The sequence below is a fragment of the Geotrypetes seraphini genome, chromosome 16, assembly GCF_902459505.1.
Source record: "Geotrypetes seraphini chromosome 16, aGeoSer1.1, whole genome shotgun sequence".
NCBI classification, from domain to species: Eukaryota; Metazoa; Chordata; class Amphibia; order Gymnophiona; family Dermophiidae; genus Geotrypetes; species Geotrypetes seraphini.
The window spans coordinates 50709462-50720796 of record NC_047099.1 but is presented as its reverse complement, the minus strand read 5'-3'; the positions used below and the strand labels follow the sequence as shown (position 1 = coordinate 50720796).

At 48.7% G+C, this 11335-nt stretch overlaps 1 protein-coding gene across 3 annotated transcripts in view; it reads right to left on the bottom strand.

Annotated features, from left to right (window-relative positions):
* Nucleotides 1-225: 225 nt before the first annotated feature.
* Nucleotides 226-11335, bottom strand: part of PTGER1 (prostaglandin E receptor 1) — a 111670-nt gene continuing 100560 nt past the window's right edge. For 2 of the 3 annotated variants that reach the window (XM_033925464.1, XM_033925465.1), the window contains exons 2-3: nucleotides 6655-7564; nucleotides 227-1183 (exon numbers count right to left, since the gene is read on the bottom strand). In XM_033925464.1, the coding sequence (XP_033781355.1) occupies nucleotides 917-1183; nucleotides 6655-7527 (1140 nt within the window). In that variant the 5' untranslated portion in view covers nucleotides 7528-7564 and the 3' untranslated portion in view covers nucleotides 227-916. Of the gene's footprint in view, nucleotides 1184-6654; nucleotides 7565-11335 lie in introns of all 3 variants that reach the window. The other variant, XM_033925463.1, reaches the window with a different exon arrangement.

The window sequence follows — 11335 nt, the reverse complement described above, 5'->3', positions numbered from 1 at the left end:
ACACTCTGCATCCCCTGAACCCTCCAGTCCTAGAGGTGGCAGGTGGAGAATGACAGGGGATGACAGGAAATTCATTTTCCCATCCCCTGAGTTCTTTTCCTGTCCTGCAAGCTCTCTCCTCATCTGCACAAGCCTCAAACACTTGAAAATCATAAGTGTTTGAGGCTTTTGTGGTTAAGGCAGAACTTACAGGAATGGAGCAAGAACAGGGACAGTGACAAAACTCCCAGGGACAGGACGGTGAAATTGAGTTCCTGGGTGGATGGGGACACATTTGTCCCTGTGTCATTGTCTAGTGACAGGCTCTGTATCCCTGTGTCCAACCCCCGGACCGTCCAGTCCTAGAAGTCACCTCTGTGTCCGTGTCCTTGAGGTGACAAGCTCTGTATCCCTAGAGAAACGCACAACATACACTGGGATGAGATGGTGTGGGATTTTGAACGCAGACTCCCTAGAGAAGGAGCCCAAGAGAAAGTGCAGCACATTCCATGGCAGATAAAACCTTTATTAATACATAAAATACTTTGTCCTGTTCAACAGGCTGTTCTAGAAAAGCCCCTTTCGCTGCTAAGGCTCCGAGTTCTCTGCCCTCCTCCGCTAAGGAGTTTATTCTCTGATCTTTTCAAAGTCTAGGTGAATCTTGGTCGGCATTATCGGAAGCAGGAGATGGCAGGATAAAGACGGTTTGGCACAAGATGGGTGGGGGTGGGGTGGGGGATTGAAATCATTGCAGAGCCCCGAGATCTTAACTCCTAGGGATCTGTCCCTAAATCCTGAGTATCACTGTAGGCTCATGGACGGTATGCCATGCTCCAGTTTCCTTTTTCTCAGTCTGTGGACAGATATTGAAAGGCTACGTTGGGTCAGCCCAAGCCAAGCTTTGCACCCATCCATCTAGCGTTGCATCCCCTCTTCCTCAGATGTGGCTGATCCCAGTGCGATCTGAGCTCTGGTACGAGCTGATCTCCCAGCGATCCAGTTTGCTGCTTTTCAGGTCCGTCCGCCTCACAACGATCTGGTAGAGTCGGCGCAGTACAGCCCTCCGCAGAAGGATGTAAACCCAGGGGTCCAGAATCTGGTTCCAGGATGCCAGCCGGACTCCCAAAAACATCAGCCACTTATAATGGGCGACATCAGCTCCTGGATTGCTCTGCGCGTTGATCACAGACATCATCACAAAAATCTGGTACCGGAGAAAAGAAAGGACAAGAGGTTAGTTGTAGAGAATGACATGGGGACAAATTTTTCCCCCCATCCCTGGAAGCTCCATCCTCATCTGCACAAGCCTCAAACACTTGAAAATCATAAGTGTCTGAGGCTTGTGTGGTTAGATCAGTGTTCTTCAACCTTTTGACACCTATGGACTGGCGGAAATAAAATAATTATTATGTGGACCAGCAATTGAAGAACACTGGGCTAAGCCGTGCCAATCTCCACCCCAGACCCCGCCCCCATAATAGTACTAATTGTAACACCATTTTTTCCATTCAATTTTCATATATATATACACACACAATATAATTGTATAATTTGAGGTTGAGGGGTGGTAGATTCAAGAGCAATGTTAGGAAATTTTACTTTACGGAGAGGGTGGTGGATGCCTGGAATGCGCTCCCGAGAGAGGTGGTGGAGAGGAAAACTGTGACTGAGTTCAAAGAAGCGTGGGATGAACACAGAGGATCTAGAATCAGAAAATAATATTAAAAATTGAACTAAGGCCATTACTGGGCAGACTTGCACGGCCTGTGTCTGTATATGGCCGTTTGGTGGAGGATGGGCTGGGGAGGGCTTCAATGGCTGGGAGGGTGTAGATGGGCTGGAGTAGGTTTTAACGGAGATTTCGGCAGTTGGAACCCAAGCACAATACCGGGTAAAGCTAAGAAGAAAAAATTAAAAAATTTAAATTGAATCAAGTTGGGCAGACTGGATGGACCATTCAGGTCTTTATTTGCCGTCATCTACTATGTTACTATGTAACAACACATAATGGTTAACCACAAAATTAAACTATACAAAGCACACTGTATGCTTTTCAACACTCCTTCCTACCAGAAAACAGATAACCCCATGCAAATACGGGATCAAAAACTAAAAGTACTAATAGTCACAAACAAACCCTAAGATGCAAAACTCTGCAAGCACAACAACCCCAGAGGAAAAGAAACAAAGGCATTTCTTCCTGAACAGACAAATCAATCACTAAATTAAAAAATAAAATCATTTCCCCTACCATTGTTGCCTCTTTCCCTCCATGTGCCTTGCCTTCTGGCCTGCCCCCCGGTGTTATCTTCGGGCCGGTCCACGGTGCGATCAACGCGGCGTCTTTGGGCCAGCTCCCTGAATGCTGCAATGCACAAAGCCGTGGGCAGCGGCTCCTCGCGCGCGTCCCGTGCCTCATCTGGAAGCCTTCCCTCTGACATTGTGACGTCAGAGAGAAGGCTTCCAGTTCAGGTGCAGGATGCACCTAGGAGCCTTTTCCCACGGCTTTGTGCACTGCAGCACTCAGGGAGCTGGCCCGGAGACGCCACGTTGATCATACCGTGGACCGGTGGCTGAAGAGTACTGTCTTGGGCCCGATGGACATGCTGGCCCTGTGGACCGGCAGTTGAAGAACACTGGCTTAGAGGATTGGGGCAGGGACAGTGCAGGGAAAAATTCTCTAGTTAGAAGTAAGACTCTCCCTGGATACCCCTAGGGAATAAACCTTTTCAGCTCATGAGCCCTTTGCATTATTTTCGTGCAGTCTCGCATTTTGCTGGCCTGAGTTCTTACAGAAAGAGTCAGAAGATGGCTGGCTAGCGACATTTTTTTGTCAGAATAATTCAGTATCTTTGGGACTAGAGTCTGGGCATTTGACTGCTTTAAACTCAGCTCTGGTCTGTTGAAGGTAAGTTTAACATTTAGGAGCCAGGTGAAAATACGTCAGACCAGATATTCAAGAGATCCAAGGATCTGCTGGCTGCCATTTTTAAAGTTAAAATACCAAACTTACGGATAGTGGCAAAGAGCATCGTTGAAGAACTTATATTGGCTGTGACCACTATGGTAGCAATTTGCAATCGAGTAGACCTCGGTTCAAAGATTACAACTGAATATCCCAGCAGTTCCTTGTCTAAGACTGTTTATCCAGATGAGAGCTGACAATATTTGGACCCTAGATCAGGGGTAGGCAATTCCAGTCCTCGAGAGCTGGAGCCATGTCAGGTTTTCAGGATCTCCTCCATGAATATGTATGAGATGGATTTGCATGCACTGCCTCCTTGAGATGCAGATCTATCTCATGCATAGTTACTGTGGATATCCTGAAAACCTGACCTGGCTCCGGCTCTCGAGCACCGGAATTGCCTACCCCTGCCCTAGGTGTTTAAGGAGCCTAAAATTGTGGAATCTCAGAGCCAGCATAGATCTGTACGGCTAAATTTCAAACCTGCACTCTTGCATCTGAAACCACAGAATTCAAGGGCTCGGTCCTACGCTCAATTAAAGATGAGAGTCTGGTTCTTCTGCCGGGTTACGCAATGGCTCTCTTTTACCCCAGGGGTTCTCAGTTCAGTCAGGTTTTTAGGATCCCCGTAATCAATATTCATATGATTCGATTTGCATACAGTGGAGGCAGTGCATGCAAAATCATCCCATGAATATTCACTGTGGATCACTTGGTACGTCCTGAGGACGGGGGGGTTCAAAACCTCTGCTCTACACAATAAGCCCCAGAACAGGAATTCTTCTCTGGCAACTGGGCTGATCCAGTGTTTGCCAAGATTTTCACGCAATGAAGGCAGTGGCGTAGCGAGGGGAAACAGCGCCCGGTAGCACCCCTCTCCCACCTCTCTTTGCCGCGCACGTGTGCCCGTTCCCCGTATTTTTCAACTTCAGTGCTCTCTCTGATGTTATTTCCTAGGTGCGGGTCTCGGAAGTGACAGGGTCTCAGAAGAGCGCCGAAGCCAACACGGGCAGCAAGTTGGTGGCTGCTCGTGCCAAAATTGAAAAGGCATGGGGGAAGGGAAGGGGTGTTTGCATGACAGGGTGGAAGGAGTGGGAGGAGGGGTGCCAGCGCCCTGAGCAAGACCACGCCCGGAGTGGATCCCCCTTGCTACGCCACTGAATGGAGGCAGTATATGCAAATCAGTCTTAACGCAGTTTCATTGCGGATATCCTGAAACTCTGGGAAGGGGGGGTGGGACTCAAGGACTGACTTGAGACCCTGATCTAATCTACAACCAGAAGCTTTTTGCAATGTGTCCAGTAGGGCACTGCAGGGACGCTAAGTTACCCAATTCCAGGCTGGAAATTTCAGGACAGTCCTGGCTCTGAACTTGCACTCCCAAAGCAGTGTGGGATTTGTAGTGTCTGGTCTGACCGTTGTAATCAATGCTGCAAATCTCAAAATGCACCAGGATGTGGTGTCAGAAATCTAGGACTGACCGAAAGCTCTGGCCTGGAACTGAGTAACTTGGTATCTTTGGCATTAAGATTGATTATGGGTAGCTGAGCACTGCCAAAACTGCCCCCTACCCTTTTTTTAAGTAAAGGGCATCTATCACTGCCCATAATACAAGTACCAGCCTCTCCCCCCCCCTCCACACACACTTTGGAGAATATACTTGTTTGACGAGGTGGGGGCTGTTTTCAAGATCCCCTGGAAGGTGAACTGTGCTTGTGACAGCTCAGGTGGATTTGAGAAAGGTGGAAAGGCCTTAACACTATCAAGGCTGAGCTTGCAGTTCTAGACAATTGCCACAAGAGGGTGCCATTTGATAAAAATTGAGAGTTTTTAAATTTTTTTGTTTGGATAAAATAAAAACATTTTTTCTTTCTCAGAAGAGAATTGGGGAGGGATCCATTTCTGATTAAGCACACACAGAAAGGAGGCTGCTCTCTGGGCCTTCTATAAGTGAGGACCAGTTAATGGAAGTGACTGGCCCACGCTGCTGTAAATCTCCCCATTTCTGACGAGCAAAAGAACTTCTGCGTTCCCTTCACCTGAAAGGGCATTTTGGAAGCTGTGGTTCTCAAAGCAGCCATTCCCAACCCAGGCCTTGGGGGCACATCTACATTTGCTTGCACGACCTTAATTGCATGCAGATTTAACTCATGAATATTCATTGTGGATATTCTGGGTTGGGAATGGCAGATTAGAGAAAATCAGAGCAAATCAGAGCTACAGTACTTCTCTCCTGCATGCAATTTTTTTTTTTTTGGGGGGGGGGATAAGGAAGAATGGCCTGCATAGCTTGATCAGATTAACCTGGGTGAGGTGGTGATTCTCCAAGGGAAGGTCGAGAGTAGAGCAGGTATATGCAACCATGGTCTTCGAGGGCCACAATCCAGTTGGGTTTTCAACATTTCCATAATCTATTTGTGTATAATGGAAGCAGAACGCGCAAATCTCTTGTTTTCAAGTTACCTTTTAGTTTCATGAGTGTGATATATCTTCAGTGGTAGGATTTCCCCGATTATTTCCTTCTTTTGAGGACATGACTGGATGGCTTTTTAAATCCCGACACTTTGTCCGGGTTTTGAAAAGCCTCCCTCAAAATCACAGCAGAGGTTGGTCTGGGGCGGGGATGGGATGGATGGAACTGGTGGGGGGCAGGTCTAACGGTGGCATAGTAAGGATGGGCGGTCTCTGGGGCAGTGGCACCCCCCTCCCCGCCGTGCGTGCCCCTTCCCATCCCCTGTACCTCTTTAACTCCACTGGCGCGAGCAGCGTCTCCAACTTGCTGCCCGCGTCGGCCTCAGCTCTCCCTCTGGTGTCACTTCCTGGTCCCGCGAACAGGAAGTGACAGAGCGAGAGAGCTTGGAGCTGCAGCTTGCGCCAACAAGGAGCTAGAGGTAGGGCGAAAAGGAAGGCGTGGGAAGGAATAGGGGGCAGAGAGGAGGTTCCCCTCCCCCTTCCTACGCCACTGTAGCTGGATGGGTGCCGATGCTTTCCTTTGAACTTTGGAGTTCTCCTCTATTGTGTATGTAAACTTGGAACCCGTTCTGGGCTCTTTTGGGAGGCCAGGCTAGAAAATCGAATAGAAATTTTCCTGCTTTGTGATGCATTTGTTTTTAGAATGTGAACCACTTAGATCAGTGTCCCGTAAACTTTTCCAGCCGGCAGCACGCTAAATGTGGTGCCCCGGCCGGAAGGCACCCGGAACTCAATGCGATGACGTCGCACGCATACGTGGAGGCCCATCTTGCAGTGACTCCGCTGTTACAGAGATCTGGGAGGTGCGGAGAGACGCCGGCCAGGAGGAGAGTCGTCCACGCCAGCTGATTTCCTACAGGACGTGCCTCTTGCCACAAGCAGCCGGCGTAGACGACTCTCCTCGCCAGTGAGTCACGGCACACCAGAAATCTCAGGAGGCACAGATCCTTGTAATTGGCACAGGCGGTATAACAGAGTCCTGCATATTCACTGTGGAAATCTTGAAAACCCAACAGGATTGTGGTACTCGAGGACTGTGGTTTCTCACAGTAGGGGAAAGGACTCCAGATCGACTGCAATAATGTCATCCGTTCCTAGTTCTCCTTTCCTTCCCACTTATGAGCCTTCCTTAGGACCTGGAACATTCAGGTGCGACCGATCTGGCTAGCGTGCAAGTAGGTTCAAGAGGGTACCCTTATTTCTCTCCAGCATTGTGAGGAAATGTGTGTATCGCTTACCAGGATGGGACTCCAGCAGATGCACGAGACAACCATGATGCCCACCAGCTGGGCCACCATCTCGATGTCGTGGGACTTGGTACGCCGGTTACATTTTTTCTTTTTCTTTCGCAGTCTGGCACACACCAGTGTGAGCCCGCTCACTGTGTTGCAGACGAAGGCCACGAAGAGCGAAGTCAAACCCAACAGCGAGAAGAGCAGGGCGAAGGTCGCCTCGCCCCAGCCGCTCATCTGGTGGACTCTGATGAAGCACCAGCTCCCCGGATACTGGATGTCGTAGTGCCCGAAGTTCAGAATGGGCAGCAAAGCAATGATCAGAGCGAAGGTCCAGAGCCCCAGCAGGGTGAACTTGGTCCGCGTGGAGGTCACCACGGCTGCGTGCAGAAGCGGCCGCGTCACCCCCACGCAACGCTCCACGGCCATCACACAACCCAAGAACAGCGGACAGAGGCCAAAAAATACCATGCAGGCACCGAAAAACTGGCATATGGCCCCGGTCTGGTCGATGGCCTTCCACTGCATGCGGACGGCATATAAACGTAGGACGAAGGCGCCAGGGATGACGTGGCCTGCGAAATCTGTGATGACCAAGCTGCTGGCGAAGAGCAGGAAGGTGGCCTTGGAACGCCGGCGGAAACGAGCATAAGACTTCACCAGGATCGCCAGGGCCACAATGTTGGACACGGCACCTAAGGTCATAGAAAAGCTAGGCATGGCAGCAGAGGGTGCGGGCGCCATTACAGCCTGCGTGGAGAAGGCCAGCTCGCGTTCAGGCTGCGTGGAGACATTGCTGCCTCGTCCAGAGGCCGGGCCGCTGCAACACGTCTCGTAGAAGGCATCTGAGGACATGTTGGGATGGCGGGAGGAGAACATCTCACCAACTGTGGCTGGTTGACATGGCTGTGGACATCTGTAGGGAGGGAAGAGGAAAAATATAAGACCACAAGTACAGAGATCAAAGCTACAGGATGGCCAAGAACACAGTGGAGGAACCTACGTGGAGCGATGGAGAGACATGGAAAGAGACCTGCATGCTGGATTCACTGGAGGTTCCCTAGCAGGGGTGTCCAACCTGCGGCCCCATGAAGTATTTTGTGCGGCCCCGGTTGAGGGCGATGCAGTATTTTCCTCTGCTGCCCCTGGGTGTTTACCGTCTTGCCGGCTCCCTCCTCTGTCTTGCTGCGTTTGCGCAGTCCCAGAAACATTTTATTTGGCCAATGCGGCCCGGGGAAGCCAAAAGGTTGGACACCCCTGAATTAGAGGAAGGTGAAATGATTGGAGGGGGCTTCCCAGTAGAGAAGGTGGAGGACACTGGCAGATTCTAGCCATACTCATATTGAAAGCTGGTGGTGGGTTGGATATGGAAATTCATATGTTCATCTGTCCAAAGCAAAAGAAACAGAACTGGACAGATTGAAAGGGAGAAGGTTGTTTTGTTGTTTGTTTGGTTGTTTTTTGTTTTTTTTTTGGGGGGGGGGTGATTTTCTGCTGTTATTTCCTTTAATATCCCATCTTATCCTCACAGCTCAATGTGGGTTTTAGTAAAAATAAAATCCTCCATTAATCTAATACTAGGATGGTTCAGTATTCGTGCCTGTCCCCTCTACCAAGTTTTATTTAAAATTTGATTAAATGCCTATCCAAAATTCTAGGTGATTTACAATGGTAAAATAAAAGGGGAGGAGCCTCTTCATAACAGATTCTGCCTGAAACACTGACCTCTTCAACCACAAGCTACAACTGGATCTCTGATACTCTGACATGCCAGAGGCTAAGCAAAAAGTCTGGGAGCTCTCCAAGAAGGAGCTGGTGCAGCAGGGCATGAAACAATGCACCTCATTCCTACCTTGCAGCATCCCACCCTGCAGTTTCAGCCAATTGTACCTTATTCCTGCCTCTCAGAAGCCCCTGCTCTTCCGATACTGAGATCCCGCATGCATGCATGCACACACACACACTTTTTCCACTGCACCTCACTCCTACCCTACGGTGCCTCCTGCTATTCGGTACTGAAACACACACACTCACCCTGAGCTCTGTGAATACACCTTATTCCTGCCCTGCAGGACCCACTGCTATACCAGTGCTGAGGCCCTCACTCACACACAACTCTGCCAATATACCTCATTCCTACCTATAGCACCCCTTGTTATGCCAAGACACAGATTCCGTTTTTTAATAAGCTGCTGGGTGGGGGGAGGGAGAAATCAAAGAGCCGACAGGTGTTGCCCACCTCAAGCTCCAAACTAGCATTTAGCTCCCATTAGAAGTGTGTAGCACAACGGTCTCAAATGTGAGGCCCAGGGGCCACATGCAGCCCTCCAAGTACTATTGTGATGCCCTCGTCCACTCCACAAGTTCACGGTGGTCACTGTAACCTCTCGTAAGCGCTTTCCTGTGTCTGTACGCGGTTGTGCAGACGCAGGAAAGCACTTGCGTGAGGTTACAGCAGTGAGGCGGGCAACGTTCCAGAACGTGCAGCTTGTGCGTGGAGGAGGTGAGAGCTGTATACACTTTTCCCTCCGTATTCGCTGGGATAGGGGATTAACAGAACCGCAAATACTGAAAAACCGCAAATAACTTTTTCATATGTTATTTGCTGTTTTCTATTAAAAACCATCGTGAATATGGCGAAACCGCGAATAACTAACCATGTCTAACGTGAATGTCTAACCACCCTCATTTCCAATTCACCCTCCTACCAATCCTTCAGGAAATCAATTAAAACCTATCTCTTTGATAAAAATTTCTCTGACTCCTTCCTGCCTTGTTGTATCTCTGCAATACCTCCGGATATACCTAAGTCAGGGGTGTCCAATGTCGGTCCTCGAGGGCCGCAATCCAGTCGGGTTTTCAGGATTTCCCCAATGAATATGCATTGAAAGCAGTGCATGCAAATAGATCTCATGCATATTCATTGGGGAAATCCTGAAAACCCGACTGGATTGCGGCCCTCAAGGAGGGACTTTGAGATCCCTTAACGATGCTGGTCTCTGCCCCAAGGATGTGATCTGGTTATCTCCCCTTCCAGCTGGACCAGGTGAGGCACTGACCATAAAAGCTGCCACAATCTCAGTCCAGCATCTATTCACCTGGAACAGGGGTGTCAAAGTCCCTCCTTGAGGGCCGCAATCCAGTCGGGTTTTCAGGATTTCCCCAATGAATATGCATTGAAAGCAGTGCATGCAAATAGATCTCATGCATATTCATTGGGGAAATCCTGAAAACCCAACTGGATTGCGGCCCTCGAGGACCGACATTGGACACCCCTGACCTAAGTACTCTCGGCTTACTAATGTAATTTGAAAGTTTTTTCTGTAACATCGCTGTCTGTGTAGTCTCTTTCTCTGTGAAGTTTAAGTGTGGATGCTTTTGCTTTAAGGCACTATTCGGTTTAGCCCCTAAATATATAACTGACCTCTTCTCTTTCTCAGACAACAGACATAAGAGAAGCTCACACTTGAATTTTGTTTCCCCACTGGTACTGCAGGGGTAGGGAACTCCGGTCCTCGAGAGCCGTATTCCAGTCGGGTTTTCAGGATTTCCCCAATGAATATGCATGAGATCTATTTGCATTCACTACTTTAATGCATATTCATTGGGGAAATCCTGAAAACCCGACTGGAATACGGCTCTCGCGGACCGGAGTTCCCTACCCCTAACCTAGAGTAAGTGAGCATGCCTATGTGTGTAACCTATAGAATTCTATAAGGTGCCCATGTACACCCATTTGCATACTAGAGTTCTTCCATATTCCCTTAGAGCAGTGGTTCCCAACCCTGTCCTGGAGGAACACCAGGCCAATTGGGTTTTCAGGCTAGCCCTAATGAATATGCATGAAGCAAATTTGCATGCCTATCACTTCCATCATATGCAAATCTCTCTCATGCATATTCATTAGGGCTAGCCTGAAAACCCGATTGGCCTGGTGTTCCTCCAGGACAGGGTTGGGAATCACTGCCTTAGAGAATTGTACCTTAAGGAGCTTACACATGTAAACACTGTGATTTGGTGTAATTCTAGACCAGGGGTAGGGAACTCCGGTCCTTGAGAGCTGTATTCCAGTCGGGTTTTCAGGATTTCCACAATGAATATGTATGAGATCTATTTGCATGCACTGCTTTCAATGCATATTCATTGGGGAAATCCTGAAAACCCGACTGGAATACGGCTCTTGAGGACCGGAGTTCCCTACCCCTGGGTTAAAGGATGTAAATTAAAAAAACACCATCAACATCTTCTCTCACTTCACGCGGCACTATGGGGCAAAGATCTGGAACAATTGCTCGCGCCTACTACTTATGGGGAATTTAGGCAACTAACCTGTCCAATCCTACTCCACAATAACTGATCTCTAGCGCTGTTAATAACTAACTTCTAACCTTGTTAATTCTAATTAATTTGTAACTTTTTTTTTTAACCATTGTAAACCGCATAGAACTTCACGGTCCTGCGGTATATAAACTGTTATTATTATTATTATTATTATTATTAATAAACCGCTCTGAACTGGTTGTGGTAATGCGGAATCCAAAAATAAAGTTCTATTATTAACACGGTGGGAGACCTGGCCTGTTCCTGAAGGCGAAGAAAGTGCCGGGAATCGGCGATTTTCTCTGTAAACGCTTGGAATCAGCGATTTCTCTACGCAAGCTGATGTAATTTTTTGGGGAGGGGCCAG